This window comes from Primulina tabacum, chromosome 9 (genome assembly GCF_025594145.1).
Source record: "Primulina tabacum isolate GXHZ01 chromosome 9, ASM2559414v2, whole genome shotgun sequence".
In the NCBI taxonomy this organism is placed as follows: Eukaryota; Viridiplantae; Streptophyta; class Magnoliopsida; order Lamiales; family Gesneriaceae; genus Primulina; species Primulina tabacum.
This window is the reverse complement of record NC_134558.1, coordinates 31,796,775-31,817,543: the sequence shown is the minus strand read 5'-3', so window position 1 is coordinate 31,817,543 and position 20,769 is coordinate 31,796,775. Positions and strand designations below refer to the sequence as shown.

Sequence of the window (20,769 nt, the reverse complement as noted above, 5' to 3'; positions counted from 1 at the left end):
AGAGTTGAACTATAAATATCTCATATATCTCAATCTCAATAGTCTTAAACTGAGCATCAATATTCTTCGCTCATGTGTATGATATGATCACACACTCAAATAATGACGAACTTTAAAAATAAAAACTATATAATTAATGTGTTTGTTATTATAATGAAAATATCGTATTTTTCGATTCAACCCCTAATCACAACTGAAATATTTTTATTTATGAAACTATTTGATAAACGATTAAATCTCTCTTGTTTTTCATAAAGATATCCGGTTCGGTCGACCCTACCCCTGCGGGCACTGCCTGCAGGGGTCGATCCAACGGCTCGGATTTTTCGAGCCAATTTTTTTTTTTTTTTTTACAGGGAGGTGGGCCCGGATCACTCATGTGGAGTGATCCGGGCCGTTCATTGCCCGTGCAGGCGGTAGGTTGAAACAAACCAAGATATCCATATGAATATGGGGTTTTAGTAATGATACGTGATTCATATTTATTAATAGTACAATCAATGTTCATTAATCTCAAATAAAGAATAATCTTCCCTTCCAAACCCTATAATTATTACCTTGAACCTCTGTAGGTTCACAATTAATATCATATTAATGATCAAGAAAAAATGCTACAAAATAATAAATAAAGTATATGCTAATGTTATCAAATGAAGTAATAAACCATATGTCATGTTTTACTCATGTAAATCATATTGTAAATATAAATTGTTGACATACAAATATCTTGTGGGTTAAATTTTTAATTTTTTTACACTAATACAACTTAATGATATAAATACTAAATTATATTTCATTCTTAATCCTTATGGGTGGTTGGGATCATAACATAGTTTAGAGGGCCGGGGGTGGATAAAGTCTTTAAAATATTTTCTTAAAACAAGTTGCTATAACAGTGTTTAGGCAGTTAGAACAAAGTTTCTTGAATGGCTAGCCTCACTAGACCACTGAAAATAAAATAGTGCGACTATGGTCCGGTTTGATTAGTTATAAGTTATATATTCAATGAAAGCAACAATTAACAATAAACCGCTGGATAAAATAAACAAGAATGAAAGTGCATAAAGGAAATACGACAACTATTTATGAATGTTTGGAGATAAATAGTCCTGCGTCACCCCTTTTTCCACTTTGAATAAATTCACTAAAAGACTTTGATTTTACAATTTCTTGTAACCACCCAACTCAACTAGGACTTATCACTTCCTAAACTGAAACTCTTAGTGATCAATTTGCAAGTTTGGGTGTTTGAGAACCATCGGTTCACCAGAAAATAACACGGCTCACGGGAAAATAACACAAAAACCAAAGGTTAGCTTGAACGGCTTGAGTTGACAGGGTAGCACAAAATGATCTTTGAAGATATGATATTTTCTGATATGTCTGTGCTAAGTGAGCAATTTGAAGTATCTTCATTTAAGTGTGTTTAGAAATCTTGAAAGAATGCATACCTGAAAGAAGTAAGCTTGAAATAATGGTTCAAGAAACTTGTTCTTCAATCTCGAGTATGCATATTTATAGTTGAAAAGCTTCATGGTTGAATATTGTTTTTCAACGATCATCTGTACTTGTTATAGACAAAATGTTCTTGTCACTAACAACATCGTACACTGTAATAAATTCCATTTAATGTTTCTTTGATTTTTTCCGGCTTTGTCTTATATAGCCTTTGAAAAGTTGATTGAATTTTGAAATTTTGGAAAAAAATTATGTCATTCGGAGTTGTTAGGATATTGTGCCAAAATGATTGAGCCGAAACAGCTTGAGTTCAACATGTACTCCTAAATTTTGTCATATCTGAATGATTGCAGTGCGGTTGGACTTGATCCAACCATTGGAAAACCTGAAATTTCAAACATTACTATGCTACATCCTGAAATTGTTCGATGTTTTTATTTTTTAATCAACAAAACTTAGTGTAAAATATATCTCCTCCTTTACTTAGGGTAAAATAAATATTCTAACAATTTTTTTCTTTTGGGTGATGATGAAACCAAGCTACAAAAGTTACATAAAACGATTAAACGATAAGGAAATACTCAAGATGCAAACACGTTCTTCGTTAAGATAATGAATAACATTTGTAAAAATAAAAAATCCTAATACACCTACCGAAGTATGTAAATCCTATCTTCTAAAACTTAATCCGCCACTGCCACCTCATCATCTTCTTCGGGCTTCTGTTGGAATGTTGTATCTTCATTAGTTTCTGCAAGGTATATCTAGCTGGTGGTTGTTTGCCAGCTCAACTTCTTCAGCAGCTTGATTATGAGTAGTTTTTTCATTGCCGATTGACTTTCTTCAGGAAAGATTCTAGCCATTTTTCATGAATCTATCTCATTATCACTTATAGAATCAAGGTTTGCAACATCCAATCTTTTTCTTAAATAATGTATATTATTGTTGTTATTATCATGACAAAAGGAAGATTAATCAAAGACAACATATAAAAATTCTTCAATGGTTAGAGTTCTATTGTAAATCATATAAGATTTATTAACTGAAGAATAGCCTAGAAACACACCAATGTCTGATTTAACATCAAAAGCAATTAAATACGTTTTATCACTATTGTAAATGAAACACTTACAACCAAATATGAAGAAATATGATATTTCTGGTTTTTTTCCATTCCATGTCTCGTATGGCCTCTTTTCATGATTCTTTATTATTATTGATATGTTACGTGTATAACCATGTAGTGTTCATAGCTTATTCCAAAAACCTTTCTTTGCTTTTTACCATCATCTTTTTTAGCTTCTCTGAAAAATTGATTTACTATTGACACTTTAAGAAACATTCATGTTATTCGGAAATGTGCATTACAATTTATCTGATATCATTGAACATATTGAGTTTGTTCTATCCATCTTGATTTGTTCATGTCTCACCAGTTAGAGTTGAAAGGTCGGACTCTCATTATTTCTTTGATAGAGCGGTCTGGTTAGAAACCGATAGGTGATCATCTTCTATTGATATTTGCAACTTGACTGTTCATTTTGAGCTGGTCTGAACTAATATTGTGGCAAAGTTTCCCAATAAAGATTATGTATTTTATAATTTGAGACTTGGATTTGTTGAATGAGATTGTATGAGCAAAATTCTTGATATCCAAGTTCCCGATAGACTTAGATACATCTTGCAACCGGTTCAGTATTTGTTGTGGCATTGGGTCTTCATCACTTTCTTCATCAGTCTCAAATTATCAATCTTAATAAGCAAAAATTGGTCTCGTACTTACCTAACATTGACTTTACAAAATATGAGGTTTTTATGCATGCAGTTAGTAAATTGGTCAGATCAACAATCAAGAACCAAGGAAGTAACTCAACGGCTCAATGACTCGAAATTCTACACAAGGACTTAACTCATCCAATACCCATGATGAGCATAGGGGGAAAGAAGTATACCCTAGTAATCAATGATGATTTCTTCTGAAACACATGGGTCATCTTCATAAGTTATAAAATATCAAACCACAGGCCCAGCTAATCAAGATTCCTAAAAGACTTCAGAATGAGAGATCCTCATTGGTGGTTACGATAAGAAGTGACAGAGGAACTGAGTTCATCAACAATCTCCTTTCAATCTATCTGGATGGTAATGGAATAAAGCATGAGCTTTAGTCGCAAGATTACTTCAGAAAATGGTGTTACTGAGAGAAGAAACAAAACACTCAAAGAAGAGGCTCGAACCATGATAGATGAATGCGTTGAATAAACATTTAATGAATTGTATAATGAAGAGAGAATGACAATACCAATATGTCGGGAGATTATACAAATGATCATTGAAAATGTTTTTTTTTTGGACCATTAGAAGACTTTCATGAGTATAAATATTCATATTTAAAACTTCAAAAAGGATAAGAGAAATTAACAAGATTCAAGCCTTCACGATATCCAATACACAAGATATAGAGCACACTTATTATTCATATATAAAACCGCTCACCTACCACATGCCTATTTGTTCATATCAGATAATCGAGGATCAACTAGTGTTACCCTACCAATATTAGTTGTTCAAAACTAACCGTTGGAAAGTTTGTTGATTATGGTGAACTGAGGGTTCTTATACAGTCAAAACTTGTTGTTTTGAGGTATTGTTAATAGTTTCGACTTAGACATTGTGATAAATCTAGTTGAAATGGATTTGTACAAAGATTGTATAAATCAAAATCTTTTAGTGAATTCCTTCCTAAATGGGAAATGAGATAATGTATGAGTTGTTATATCCGAACATCTATAATATTGGGTCCATATAAATTATGCATTTACTTATCTAGTTGTTTTACTAATTGATTGCTTGATATTATCACTAGTCTAGCCAGATCGTTTCTGCACTTAACATTTTTTTAGTGGTCCAGTTAAGTCTAGTCGTTCAAGAAAAGGTTTTAACAGCTAATAATTGTTAAAACCAATTCAAGTTCTGAAATGTATTTTAAAAATGTACATCTACACAAACACAAACATATTATACATATGTACAAATAATTATATGGAATAAATATAAAAAAAACTTTTTTAAATGATATTAATTAGATATTTTACTATGTAATTAATTTTGATTGCATGTATATTTAGTTTGCGATTTTTTTATGAATGTCCCTATAATTCTTTCAAAATAAATCCACAAATGTCCATGAAAATATTTTACAACTTCGTTTTCAGGTATATTTAGTTTATTTTTAATATTCAAATTCAATTAAAATCTGTGAATTTTTTTATGAATGTCCATACAATTCTTTCAAAATAAATCCATAAAATTCTATGAAAATATTTTACAACTCCGTGGAATTGTATAGAAATCAATAAAAATCTATTAATTCCGCACAAGTACATTATTTTTAAAAAATCATTAAATTTTTACAATGAATACATCATGTTCATCTGTGTTAAATATTATATAATTTGGTTAGTTCTTTAAAAAAATTCATTTTGTTCTCAATCAAACAATGTTAACGAATTTCTTGAAACTGGTGGTATGTTTGCTTGTTGGATGCATAGAAAATACTTTTTTGATGATTTTATTTCAAAAAAATTAATATTGTGTTTACTAAAATTTAAGCTAAACATACTATGTTAGTTATATATGATATCAATTTGGTCGATATATTATAATGTTCAAAATTTTTATATTAGTTAATAGATTGACCATCATCATCTTCAACATCATTCAAGTTATAAAATCCATAGAATTCGATAAAAAAAATAAAATGTTAGTAACAATCTCGCGAAAAGTGGACAAGAATCCATAGAATTCTTTTTACAATTATGTAATATTCTTAAAAAAAAAAACTTCACAAAAAGCTATCATGTTAAAAATCTCTAAAGTCTTAAAACTCTGAATTGAATACATAATTGCTAATAGTTTTGATCCATCACGCAATAACTTCGTCAATCATGCATTCCCTAAATTTGAGTTCAGCCTTGCTACCTTGTACACGAATGATGTCGCAGCATTCACATCGATCCATCTGAGACATCAAACAAAATACATAAATTTGTTATCAAATTATAGAATTGATCTTATGAAGATGCATTATGGGCATCTATCTATGTGAACGCCGAGACGTCTGTCTACCTATTAGATATACAATTTCATCATATTAAATAGGTAGACATCACCTCAGATTTAAAAATATAGATAAATATATGATTGAATTTAAAAATATAGATAAATATAGAATTAAAAGATTAAAAAAGAAATACTAGATTAGGAAAATTTTTTAAAAAAATGGACTAAATTTGGATTTATTGAATCCCTAAAATATTAAACTTGTGAATTGTGATAATTAATTTTTGGTTAACCAATATACACGAACTTATCAATATTTTAAAAGTTTGAGTAGGTCTCTTGTGAGATGGTCTCACGAATCTTTATCTGTGAGACGGGTCAACCCTACCGATATTCACAATAAAAAGTAACTCTTAGCATAAAAAGTAATACTTTTTCATGGATGACCCAAATAAGAGACCCGTCTCACAAAATACGACCCGTGAGACCGTCTCACACAAGTTTTTGTCTAAAAGTTTTAGGTCAAATAGTCGGAATTCGTTGTTTTAAGGTATTATATATATTGATTTTCATCATCCAAGTAATCAAAATTGGGTCTTAAGTAAAATTATTATTTTGTAGGAGTCCTATTAATTATTATGGTGCTGAAAATTGTTGATTCAACATTGAAAAATTCTAATATGACATTGGATATTGTTAAGTGTCACAAAGCGAGGATTACGACAAAATAGAATTAATTTTTTGAAATTTGACAAAGTAAAACACGAAAATTCAAAACATAATAAGTTAGAAAATTAGTTTGAATATTTACCCACATTTTTAAATTTTGTACGATTGTGAAATATTAAAAATTAAAACCATGATAATAATGATGACGCTGAAGATAACGACAACATAAGCAAAAAATTATTTCAATTAAACTATAAAAATCGAAATTGGATTGTGACATACCTGAGCCCGCTTTGTGGCCGGCGACGAGACATGAATCTCGGAGACATAATCCGCGGAACGATTGCCCGTCAACCCGCACGGCCCCAGCCCACGAGGCGCGGCTCGTGAATACACTGTCCGAGTCCCCGACGTGCTCTTGTTCACTTCCTGCAAGAAAAAACCATGAGGAGCTTCGCAAGGATCATTGGAAGGCAACCTCGTATTGAACATATACAACGGCGGCGGCCGCGGATCGCCGTGCCATGGCTTGAACGTTTCGATGGGGTTTTGTATGTAACTTCGAGTCATGATTCTCTCGTATATTTGTGCAGAATATCCCCAAGAAACGGAGAATGACCACTCTTTGTTCCTGTCGTAGCATATTGTTTGCTGCACGAGACGGGATTGGTCGGCGTCCGCCGCCTTCATGAGGTGGCGCGTGGACTCGAAGCGGTCCTTGGAGGGGAATATGGGATCAACATGGTCGAAATGATGAAGGGAGATTAATGGGAATTTGGGGTGAGATGATAAGAAACCAGATAAATCACCACGTAAATCAATCTGCAATATAATAAAAAGTTATATAATTACTGTCTCTCAACATATTATCAATTTAATTTGTTAATCAATTTGAAATTAATTTTATTGAATTATTTAATGAAATATAAAAAGTGTAATAAGATTTTTTTAGCTTCCAACTCTTTCTTTTTTTTTTTTCTAGATTTCTAACATTATGTCGAATCATATAACCAAAAAATAATAAATAATAAATAAAAGAGTAGAAGAAACCACTTGTCACATAAAACTAAATTTGATTATTCGAAAGACAAATATTCAACTTCAAAAACGATTTGGATGATTTTCTTATCCTTTTAATGGACTTTTTATGCCATATTTTTAAGGCGGCTTGAATATTATTTCACTATAAATACACCTAATTTACTAGCTACACCTGTTTGACTCTTGCAAGTTTTTCTTTGTATCAAATTTAATTTTGAAAACGATTTTTATTATTTTTTCTTTTATGATATATATTATAATAATGAATATACCTGGTGAATCCCTTTATTCGGAGAAAGATTGACCCCAATATCTCCGACACAAGCCATTGTTATCAAATCAGCAGAACTCAAATGTGCATATCTCCTCAAGCAACTCTCCATATCTTTTGCAAGAGCTTTGGCCAAAGGGTAACTCATAATAATCCCAGCCCCGCCAAAAGCTTGGTTAAATTGGAACCAAAAATTCGACATGACGAACTCGGACTGCCCTCCTAGGTAATAATACCTCGTATGATCGTACTCACCTAGTACATCAACTAAGTTGTCCACGAAGAATATCGAGTCGTCGTCCCCCATTACAAGCCATCGGATTTCTCTATGATCACCTTTCTCTACTTCCCTCAAAACTTCCATTATTCCATGAACCATTCGAATCATGATAGGCGCGCGAGCTTTTGTTTCGGCCAAGAGAGTTGTGAGATCGTCGGAAACTTTGTAAGGCGGCGAGGCTTTCGACCAAGGTAGGAGTTCTCCTGTGGGGGATTTGTCTAGAAACAGGAACCCTCTAGTTATGTTCGGCCTCCACCATGATTCTATGTACGGTTTTCTCCAGTGCCACGCGTTTTCGGACCCCAGAAGCCCGAAAACGATGTGGTTCAAGCCTGTTGGCAATTTATTGAACTGTTCTTGAGAAGAACTGTTGGAAACAGGAGGCGGTGAAAAAGGTTTTTGGTTAACTGGTTTTTTCTTGAAATAAGACAAGAAATCCGAGGATGAACAGCTAGGATTTTGTTTGGATACAGAGATGGAGATGAAGTAAAGGGCTAGACCAAAGATTAACAGGGCTTTGCAGAGATTATTTACAGCAAATTTCTCAGATGAAAACGGAGAAATCATCTTGAGATCAATTACTGTGGTTGAAACCGCACGGGTTCGTGATCAGAAACGTTATGGAAAAGAAAATTAATGGGAGAATTAATGCAGAAGATGATATATATATATATATATTTATCCCTATGAAAAAGCCAAGAAATTTAAATGAGTCCTACTCCTAATCAAAGACTGATTACGAAATTTTGTGAGATTGATACAGAACGTGTCTTAGCCAAAAAGCTAAATCCAGAGATTTATGGGATTAAGATAATCCTTTGTAATTTTCATTGTGTATCTACTTGGATTTGTTAAGTATATATGGTATATATTTTGTAGAAGAATTCGCTCAATTATTATATTATATAATAAGAAAAATATGCATTTTTGTATTTTATGTTTGTTATTTTGATTCCGTATATTATCAAATTTTAGTTATAATATCTGAAAATATACAGCCCGTCCTGGCTCGATCAGTCTTAGCCCACCCGCAAGAAATTAAATAAAATAACAATCATATCAATATTTAACAATTCATATGTAATTACTTTTGACTATTATATAATATTTGATCAACTCATACTAACTAATTTTGATATATCAATGTGACACTAAATTTTTTTTATAATTATACTCTCGCATAATATTTATTATGTAACTTTGATTGTTGGACACATGGGCTTACTAACAATTTTTGTACCTCTCTCGTGCTTTTCCAATTTTTTCTCCAACTCATCACTACATTATCTTGAAGTTCAAACTACCTTAATAAAACCGGATTTAATTTTTAACTATCATATTGTAATAAATAATATATTTTTTTACACAAATAATTTTAATATGTATGCATATGTCACATGATAAGAGACATTAATAATAATATATTATACCTAATCAAATGATCAAACATTTAAAATCATTATTATAGAAATTAAAATATAAATCTAAACTATATATTATTAAAAATTCATCAACCATAAATTTTATATCTTTTATATTTCATCTTTATTTCCATGTCTTTTCTTTTCTTCATGAATAATTTTCAAAATATTTGAACCCTGAGATAAATTTTTCTTAGTATCTACACTATTTTTATTATCTATACATATGAAATACATAAAGTTCAAAATTAAAATCTCAATAAACTAATATATCAACTAAATAAATAAATAACTTGATAATTTGTAAATAAAACTATCTTTTTAATAATTTATAAATGAGTAGGTCTCTTATGAGACGGTCTCACAAATCTTTATCTGTGAGACGAGTCAACCCTATCGATATTCACAATAAAAAGTAATACTCTTAGCATAAAAAGTATAATACTTTTTCATGGATGACTCAAATAAGAGATCCGTCTCACAAAATATGACCTATGAGACCGTCTCACACAAGTTTCACGAATCTTTGTCTGTGAGACAGATCAATCCTACCGATATTCACAATAAAAAGTAGTACTCTTAGCATAAAAAATAATTTTTTTCATGGATTATCCAAATAAGAGATATGTATCACAAAATACAACTCGTGAGACCGTCTCACGTAAGTTTTTGTAATATACAAAACGGAAAAAGAAATTCTCTCAATATAATATACAAGAGTTACTCTTGTAATATATAAAAGCATCCCTAAAAGTTTGGTATATCTCTGCGTCAATCTCTCACTTTGTCCGTGTGCTGATTTGTCCCTAAATTTTTAACATTTTACCCAATCTCATCCAGGATATTAACTATGAGTAATGCTATATATATATATATATATGTACAATCAAATTTATGCAATAATTCTTATAACACAAAAAATTCAATACATAAAATTCCATTTATCAAAATCTCAAGATAAATTCAATACAAAATATCACGAAATAATAGTAAAATCTCACGATATAATTATTGTAAATATCGTTGTACAATATTTTAATTGTACATTTAGTATTATTTATTAAATTCGGACGTCTACAACTAACCACACACACAGATATATAAATATATTACAAAGCCCATAAACTCCTAAAATAATAAAAGAAATATATACTCTTCAACCAATTGAAACAAAAAAAAAAAAATTTATTCAGAAGCGACAGATGGAAGAAAACAAAGTTTAAAGGGAGAAAAGTCGAAATTGGTCGGTTTGATTCAGTCTGTAGATATTATAATTATAATCACGTTGTTCACTTCCCATCTTGTATGGAAGTGGAAACGTTACGTTTAAAATGTGTATAGACGAGACATAGATAAATTGTACTTTAAGTTTAACGTTACGGCTAAGGGTTGACTTAGCACAATGACCGAGGAGGGTTGACGCTCGATATTTATGATCCTATTAATTTAGTATCACGTGACATTGATTATCATATCAATTCTAGGACTAAAGATTAACGGCATTCCAAAAAATTATATTTGACAGTAATGGTACAATTCAAATATTTTAAATCGTATATAATACCCAAACATCACAGTTCAATGTGTTTTTAGCAAAAATAATTATTGCATTGACACAAAATTTCTTCAATAATATACTAATTTATTTTTATTGATTTTAGTTAATTCAAACACAAACACTATTTCGATTCGATCTCTATGATTTGTTAAACATCGGGTTGGGTTGACTATCTCAATTTTTGTGTAAATTTTAATTGCATGATGTAGGTTGAAAGATTATTTAGCAAAATTTTCAGATGAACACGGGGAAATCATCATGGGATCAATTAATTATTGTGGCCGAAACATGGGTTCTTCTCTTGAGGTATTTCTGGCTGGTGATCAATCAACGGTTCAATTTTTTCAGCGGCTAGTTTCTATACATATTCTTCATGGACGACCGAACTTGATATATGAATGATTATTGTCGTTCTTTTCAAATCTATCTCATGATCACTGATTGCATCGAGGTTAGTAGCATCCAATCTATTGCTTAATTCATGTATATTGCTACTATTATTATCATGACAGATAGATGATTCAGAATACAACATGAATTGACTCTTCTACGATTTGAGTTCTATGATTATAATCTCTATATACTTTACTGACAGAAAAGTAAGTAGAAACACACTAGTATCAGATTTAACATCAAAAGCGGTTAATTTTTTTTACCGTTATTATGAATGAAACACTTATAACCAAATATGGACAAATATGAAATATTGGGCTATTTGTAATTCTAAATCTCTTAGGAGATCTTCCCATTATTCTTGTTAATCATTGATCTATTTAGTCTAGCAACTTAGTTTTGTCATCACAAAAAAATATAAATTGTTAGTTTGAAAATATCTTTATTTTTTAAAGATAACAAACAGTATCGAGTTGTTTGAGGATCTAAATGTAATTTGCGTGTATTTACAGGTTTTTACCTAGATTCCATGAAGTCAACCCGGACAGAGTTCTCGTCATAGTTCAATTTTGAACCACCTTAGTCAAGCTCCACTTGAACTGGACCGCATCAAAAGCTCAAGCCTCCTAATGATATTAGTTGATCTGCATACATATCAGATCAAGTACATTTTATAGATCATGCACAGTATCCAAAAAACTCATAATTGACAAGAATGTACCCTACAAATTCAAATATCCATCAACTTTTCACAAATCATAGTTGTCTATTACAAGGTGCCACTACAACAAAAATGAATTTTCGCAGCGCGCAAATCTCTTTCCACGGTGCACATTGCACGCTGCACAACTGCAAGCTGTTGAAAGTGCAAGATTATCCGTGGCGTACATATGCATGCTGTTAATACTATTATCCGCGGCGTGCATATGTACGTCGTTAATACAATTATCCGCAGCGTGCAATGTACGTTGTTAATATTCATAAAACATCTAAAATTAGCGATGGTTTTGTAATTAGCGATGGTAAAAAACCATCGTCGTCGTCGCTAATTTAGCGACGATTTAACATGCTTCGCTAATTTAGCGACGATGTTTAAATTTAGCGACGGTTAAGAAACCGTCGCTACATTTCGCGACAGTTCAAAAATCGTCGCTAATTGTTTCGTTAAAATAAAAAAATTACTTTTATAATTTAATAATTTTTTTAAAAAAACTTACAATATGACTATGATAACAATACTCATGATCTTAATTAACACTTAAAAAATTAACCAAAAATTGAAACGACAAAATGTACCCTAAATTGAAAATAAAATCGTCTAAGAGAGAAAAATTTTAAGTGTTGTGAAGTAGTGTGGAGGAAAATGGATGAAAATGCGGATATTTATAAACAATTTGCGACAGTTTTAGGTTTAACTGTCGCAATTAGCGATGGTGTTTAATCAAACCGTCGCTATTAGCGACGGTTCTATATAGCGACGGTTTTTCATTAAACCGTCGCTGATTTAAAATTAGCGAAAGTTGTTATTACGAAATCAACCGTCTCTAATAGCGAAGGTTTTTTAGTAAACTGTCGCGGATTTAAAATCAGCGACGGTTTTAAAAAAACCATCGCTAAATATAGCGACAGTTTTAAAACCGTCGCAATTTTTAAATTAACGACGGTTTCCATTTTTCGCAGCGTGCTAATATGCGTGCCGTGAATAATAATATTGACGGTGTGCGATTAATGTACTCCGTTAATGTCTAGACATGATTTTTTTAAAAAAATAATTTACTTTTAACAGCGCACATAAACATGCACGCTGTTAATAATACTATTAACGGTATGCCTTTATTGTGCACTTCGAAAATTGCATAGGTTATTAACAGCTCACATATAACTGCACGATGTCGTTTATATAATTTATTAACAGCACAGATAAATGCATGCTGCGGATATTACTATCTGCAACGTGCTTTTAATGCACGCCGTTATTTCTGTCAAGTGCAATAATATTAACTGCGCATATGGGTGCACGTGTTAAAAGTAATATTCGCACTGTGCTTTTAATACACGTTGTTGATGACGTGATGTGGAAAATCATTTTTCTTGTAGTGTGCATTAATGTGCCGCATTAATGTGCCGCATTAATGAGCCATTAAATGCGACATACTATAAATACATATTGAAAATACCTTAAAGTTTCTTAACGTTGGAAGAATTTTTAGTATATATAGGCATATTCAACAAGAAGAAGGATACCAAAACTGAAACTTTCATAATTTGCTATCCACATGATATCGAGCACTCTTATTCTTTCAATATCCAGCTGCTCACCTTGACACATGCTTATTCTACATATCAGATCATCAAGAATCTATCGGTGCAACCTTACCAACTCTAGCCATTCAAAGTTATCATTTGAAGAGTTGTATTGTGTATCTGTCTGAACCGAGGGTTCAATAGACAGTTTGTGTTTGTATTGTCATACTAAGAGTTTCAGTTTAGGAAGTGATAAGTCCTAGCTAATGTGTGTTTGTATAAAGAATAAATCAAAGTCATTTACTATATTCTTTCTTAAGTGGAAAAATGATAGACATAAAAAGATAGGGAAAATTACGTTTTCAGTCCTGTAATTGGCACTTTTTCTAATTTTAGTCCTGTTATGAGACAATTTACATTCTTAGTCCAGTAATTTGTAATATTTTCCAATTTCAGTCCTTTTTTCCCCAAAATTGAAATCTACCACGGGAAAATGACTAGCTGGCGGCCGGAATGCTGAGCTGTAATTTGAATTGGAGGGTTTTGATTTTTGGTGGCTTTTTCAAAGTCCACATAATTAGTAAATAATATAATAGAAAAAATAAAACTAAATCAACATCACTTTAAAAAATAAATCCACAAACATATTCCAAAAAAATGAAAAATCTTTTAAAAAAACAAGCATATTCTCCAAAAAAATGCCACGAAAACATAAAAGATTAAACCCAAAACAATTTTCAAATTTTTTTCTCCAATTTTCGATGCATTTCCGAATCCAAAGAAATCGATGCAACTCAGAAGTCCTCTTGCTCGAATAAATTACAGAGAATTTCAGTCTTCGACCTTTGTGAATCCAGAAGTCATTGTTTTGAAATGAAGATTCACCTCTCAAATGGAGTGAAACTTCCTCCACTAGAATATGGTTTGATTTATTGTTCTATTTTGAATATGCACTTTTTTGTGGTCTATGTGTGTTGCATCTTCTTTTAATAATTATAATCTTTGTGGGTCTGTGCATTTTAAATGCTATGTTTGTCCTTCTTAGCGAAAAAAATTTATTAATTTTTGTGTATTTATATTCTTCATGTTTGCTAAGTAGGGTACAATAATATATATACTAATTTTTTGTCTATATTCACCTTATGAAGCTGGAAGGCATGAGGACTCAAGTGAAGAAAATGACAATGCAGGTGGAGGATAACATTAGTTTAGGGAATGAAGATGGAAGTGATGAGATCATAGATGATGATAATGATGAGTACAACGAATTTTTTTATTGAGACTGATGACGAATGTGACGATAATTTATTCACTGCTAATGTGGATTTTGACAGTGAGTGGTGCCGGGAAAATAATGGCTCAAATGTTTCTCTGAAAATATATATGGCCGAGGATTCAACTGAGGAGAATTTAATTGACAATGAAGATGATCTAGTAAAAGTGTGAATGGATCAGATATAGAAAATGATGCAAATGAGTTTCCTTCTTTTAATTGTGTACAACAGTATGATCCAAATTTTGAGTTGGGAATGATGTTTAGCAACAAGAAGGAATTGAGAGATTCAATACACTCACATGCTTTAAAAAATAGAAGAAGCATTAACATTACAAAAACGACAAGATCAGAGTATATGCTAATTGTGCAGCTGAGGATTGTGAGTGGAAGCTTCATGCATTGAAGATTAGTGGGAATGCACTTTTCAAATCAGGAAGTATGTGGCTAAACACACATGTGTGATGAATATGTATGTAAAAAATCTGAAATCAACTTGGTTGTCTACAAAGTACATGAGTTAAATCAGATCAGACACGAAAAGAAATATGAAAGGCTTTAGAACTGATGTTATGGAGGACATTAGATGCATCGTATCAAAGTATGAAATTTATAGTGCAAAATCAAAAGCAACTCATCTTGTTGAAGGACAAGCCTGTGAGCAGTATGCATTGATTTGGGATTTTGCAAATGAGCTGAAGAGATCGAACCTGGGTCCACTGTTGTGATTGGCACTAATAATGAGATGACAAAAATAGGTTTGACAGGCTTTATATGTGTTTGTATGCATTGAAAGATGGATTTTTGTCAGGATGTAGGCGTTTTATTGGGGTCGATGGGTGTCATTTGAAAGGACCGCATGGCAGGGTGCTGCTATCAGCTGTAGGAATTGATCCAAATAATAGTAATTTCCCAATTGCTTTTGCCATTGTGAACAATGAGTCATGTGAGACATGAGGCTGGTTTTTGAGTTTGTTGAAATTAGATTTGAATATTGAAAAGGATTATGAATGGACATTCATGTCTGACAAGCAAAAAAGGTTGATCCAAGCATTCAGTGAAGTATTCCCAGGGGCTAACCATATGTTTTGTCTTAGGCATTTGCATGAGAATTTTAAAACGGCTGGTTTTAGAGGTGAATCATTTAAAAATGCATTATGGAAATGTGCTACATCTACAACATTGAATGATTTCAACAGAAAAATGGGAGAAATGAGAGATATTGATTCAAGCGCTGCTGATTGGTTTGATGACAATCCACCAATGTATTGGAGTAGGTCACTCTTCACAACCAACTCTATATGTGACTTTTTATTGAATAATTGTTGTGAATCCTTTAACAGCACTATTTTGGATACGAGCGATAAGGTCATATTGTCAATGATTGAATGGCTTATTAAATTGAGACTTCAACCCGTTTTAAAAGTGTGGAATTTTTTTTTTTTAAAGCTCACATTTTCGAAAATAAACCTTTAAATATTTTGCATGCATGCAACCCTGCTGAAAAATATATATGTCATTTAAAAATTTATCGTAAGCATTCGACGAAAAAAATACTGTAATGTAAAAATTGTCAACTCGGCCCTCAATCATGCATGAATAAAGCAAAACAAGTAAAATCCTGAAAATCAACCGTGCAGCATAACAACGTATAAAATCAATCATGTCTACTCAAAGCTCATAAAAACGTGATGTGCGGAAAAGTGTGGTCCTCGGGTCGTGCACGCACATCCAGTCCTGCCAACTCAGAGTTCGGCACCTCCTGTCCCATCATAAACATGCTCACCTGCATCACGCACGCCTAGTGAGTCTAAAGACTCAACACACCTGTACCAGCAATAACAAGTACATATACATAGTACACAGCAGTGAAAAATATCATACTCAACATATCTTTCATGCATTTAAAAGCATAAAACATGTCGTGTAAAATCATCTCGTGTCAAATCATGTCATCATATACGTATATATTTTCATTCTCGTGTCAAATCATGTCATCACATGTCATTATAAACGTATACATTTTCTTTTTAATTGAATTCAGTTCATTAGTTGTGACTTTCGTATCAGCTCTATCGTATCAGCTTTATTCTATGGATCCATCTATAAAACCGTGGTACCCGGCGGCGGGGGACATCAGCGACAGCATTACCCACCCACTGAGCCCGGGCCTCAGCTCATCATATCTCATGTCATCGTATACATATATATTGTCAGTCACAACCAATTCTCTTCCTTCAAAAATATCATCATTTTCATCACTTAATAAAAACATGCATATGCGTAACTTTTCCTTTTAAACCAAGCATGCAACGTATTTATCGTAATTCCATGAAAATCATGAACATGATGCATAAACATTTAAAATGTCATAAATTTGTGCTCATGGTGCTGCCAGGATCAAAATCTCACCCCGGGTACGAAATGAGCATTTTGCCCCTGGAAACCCATGAATTATCGTTTCAACCCTGGACCTCTAAAACTGACCCGAAGCTTACCAAACTCCTTAAAATGTCCCAAAACATTTTATAAACACTCCTAGACGTAAACTCGAGCCCAAACTCAAACTTAACTGATTCGTTTTAAAACTTGGACCGGGGTCCCGGTTTTAACCCGAATCGACTCGAAATTCAACCCAATTTTTCCCAACTATTAACCATATCTTAAAAAAACACTAAAAGGCCCTTAGTACTCTAATAATAGCTCCAAAACTTTCGGCTGAAGGATCCAAAAAAAATGACAAACTCTCGGCCTTCCCTATTCTACAATCTCATGACAACACATGGCCCCCAACTCACAACCTTTCGGTCCTCTCTAATCCCACCACCTATCCAACCTTTAAACCACACCATTAGGAACCTAATGACCCCTTTTAAACTAAGCCAAACCCAAACAACAGCTGCTGCACGAAACCATGGCATCAAACTGCCGAGCCTAACCCATTTTCTCTCGGCTAAGCTCTATCTCCCATGACCGAGCTTCTCCCTCCACCAAGCACCCATGGCTCACGTCCAACATCTTACTAGACTCAACAGATCTGAAACGTGGCTGGGTTCGAACCCATGCACAGCCGAAGCCTCCATACCTCGATCCACCCATCACCGAACCAATAGATAAGAACCGAGAGCTCCCTTACAAAAATGTTGTGATGATCTCGTTCCCAGCCTACCAGTACCACTACTCCCTACGGTGATGACAGCCTTCAAACACCCCCTACAGCAGACCCCTTGCACAAACTGAAGGAAAACGTGAGTTTCAAACCAAAAGGATGCAAGAAACATTTGAGAAATCGTACACCATGCGCACTCACGCTTGGATCAGAATATTCACAGTCAAATATACATATTACAGCAAGAATATAGCGTGTATGATGCGTAAAAGGATGGTAACATGCGTGCCTTATGAGTTTGAAGATAAAAAACGAGAAGAGAGATGCGCCGGAGATCATTCGATGGAAGAACAAGCTAAGCCGTGGCCTTCAGCTGATTTTTTTCTCTGAAACCGTGGGAATTCTGAAAGGAGAGGGACATATATCGGCTGTGGGGGTTACGGGAGATTAAGGGATTTTATTAGGCTTAAATGAGGTTGCAATTAAAAAGGTTAATGGTAGGGATGTAATCGAGTCGAGTCGAGCCGAACTCTTGAATGTTTGAGCTTGGTTCGTTTATAATCGAGCCGAGCTCAAGCTGTATTTAACGAATATATGCATGGCTCACGAGCTTATTCAAGCCTTTATCGAGCCTAAATAAGCTTAATAAATATGAATTATACATTTAAATTTTCATTAAATTAATTAAAAAGTAAATTATATATTTAAAAAAATATATATTATTCTTATTAAAATTTGTAAATTTATTATAATAAATAAATTTAATAGATTTTTCTATATATTTCATAAATAATATGCAAAATCAATAAATTAAATATCAAAAAAATTATTTTTTCATCTAAAAGATTACTAATGAACTTACCAACGAACATGTTCACGAGCTAACGAGCCGAATACTGTAAAACTTAAGTTTGGTTTGTTTATCTTAACGAGCCTAATTAAACGAGCTCAAACGAGCTTTTATCGAATCGAGCTTCGAATAGGTCACAAACGGTTTGGTTCGTTTACATCCCTAGTTAATGGGCTCTAACCTTGATAATTAAAGGTTTAAAAGAATATTTAAGCCCGATGAGCTTCAAATTTGACCCGTTAAATTACAAATACACTTCCGAAAAAATATTTCGTGTTGGAAAGTTCTTGAAAATAGTAGCCGAACTCTCAAGACGTCCCCCGATTAGATAAAATTTGCGTACCGTTAAAAATAAAATATCGCGGGTAAAAATTATCCAATAAGGCCTATTTTTGAAAAATACATTTAAAACATCTTATATTAATTAATAAAAATTAATCTTGTAATAAAAATAATTTTATTGATAAATCTCTTGTCTCCGTTCCTCGTTCGAGCGCGAAATGCAACTTAAAAATCTTTAATGCATGAACCTTTAAAATTTCATGAAATAAATTCTATCATACATGAATTATGCATAAAATGCATAAAAATAATTAAACACATAATTAATAAAATAAACATGCATTTTATGCTTTAAAAGAATTTAATAAAATACCAAAGAACTTTAATAATTTGCATGCATGTGGTTCACGTGGACTTTCCGATTTTCGGGACGTTACATAAATACTTCATGCCAAAAATGCAAGTTAATAGGGATAGGGCTGAAGAAAAGTGGGAAGAATTGTTTTGCCCACGAATAAAAAAACTAATCGAGAATAATTTGACAAATACTGGAGATTGCATGCCAATTAAAGCAGATAACTTTCATTACCAAGTTTCATGCTACGATGGGAGAAAGCACAGTGTAGACTTAAAATAATGGACATGTGGTTGTAGGAAATGTGATTTGAGTGGAATTCCATGCAACCATGCTTTATCTGCTATTTTATCTCAACGATTGAATTATTTAGATTACGTGCATAAATGTTATAGTTTAGCCACATACAAACAAGTATATGCTTGTACATTGATGCCACTAAATGGTAGGAGCGAATGGTAGCCAACAAGAACAAGAATTATGCCAGCACTTGCACCAAATTTTGGGAGACCTGTTGGAAGGACCAAACAAGCAAGAAGAATGGAAAGAGATGAAGCTACTGAAACAATGAAGAAAAAACGAAAAAGCAAAGCAAAGACAGTAAGAAATGATCATGAAATGAGGGAGCCATCAACGAACAGTGACATGTAGCATCTAGTGTTATTAAGGGTCACAATAAAAAAAGTCGTACTCGAACTGAACCAGTAAGGCCAGTGGAATCCGTACAAATCAAACAATCACAAGAACATCCTTTAAGCCAACTAACTGAAGAACTTATAAGTCAACCATCATCCAAGTTACCGGTATATGTGTCAATTATTATTTTTCTACAATACCGTCAGAGGAAATGTGGCAAAGAAATGAAATATCTATCATGGAAATAATAGTGTAAGCTAATGTTTTATTTTGTGTTTAGTATTTCAAATATCATATATAATAAAAAATTGTCAATTTGTATTTTATTTAAAAAAATTTACTTTTCATAGGGGAAAGACAAAAATATGTCTCAACCAATTGCTCAAAAAACTACATCAATCTCTCCATCGAGATCTATGGCTCCCCCATCTATGTATGAGCAGTTTAAACAATGTGAAATTCCCACAAATATGTCTAATATAAGGGCATCTACACCATTTGTTGGAGGAACCTACATACACAGTGTCGAACCATGCATCAATCGTTCACACGTGCTTCCAAAGTCAACCACATTTGAAGGAGGGCAGAAAATCATAACAATGTCCAGGCCTAAATAATTCGGTATCTGAAAATGAAAGTGTACTGGCGACAAAAAAGAAGAAAGGAAAGGCTTCTCATAAGTGAAAGCAAATGAAGTGTGAACTTTTTGGTTACTTTTTATATTGCAGCCCTCATGAAGAATATTAGATGTTTTTTGGAAATTTGAACTCATTTGCTTTTTGGCAAATATTCTGTACATTTCATGTTTTTTATATTTGATGGATTATGAAATGAAACATTGACATTGAATAAACAAGTTTCAGTTAT

The 20,769-nt window shown here is 32.7% G+C and overlaps 1 protein-coding gene across 2 annotated transcripts; it reads right to left on the bottom strand.

Annotated features, from left to right (window-relative positions):
• Positions 1 to 5,246: 5,246 nt before the first annotated feature.
• Positions 5,247 to 8,572, bottom strand: LOC142556554 (uncharacterized). 2 transcript variants are annotated; one of them, XM_075668014.1, is made up of 3 exons: positions 7,503 to 8,572; positions 6,472 to 6,618; positions 5,247 to 5,479 (listed from the first exon to the last, which is right to left on the bottom strand). In XM_075668014.1, the coding sequence occupies exons 1-3, from the start codon at positions 8,346 to 8,348 to the stop codon at positions 5,384 to 5,386; spliced, it is 1,089 nt and encodes a 362-aa protein (XP_075524129.1). In that variant the 5' UTR covers positions 8,349 to 8,572; the 3' UTR covers positions 5,247 to 5,383. The 2 variants fall into 2 exon arrangements, with proteins under 2 accessions (XP_075524129.1, XP_075524128.1); XM_075668013.1 differs by having other exon boundaries at positions 5,270 to 5,479; positions 6,472 to 7,011; positions 7,503 to 8,560.
• Positions 8,573 to 20,769: the final 12,197 nt, after the last annotated feature.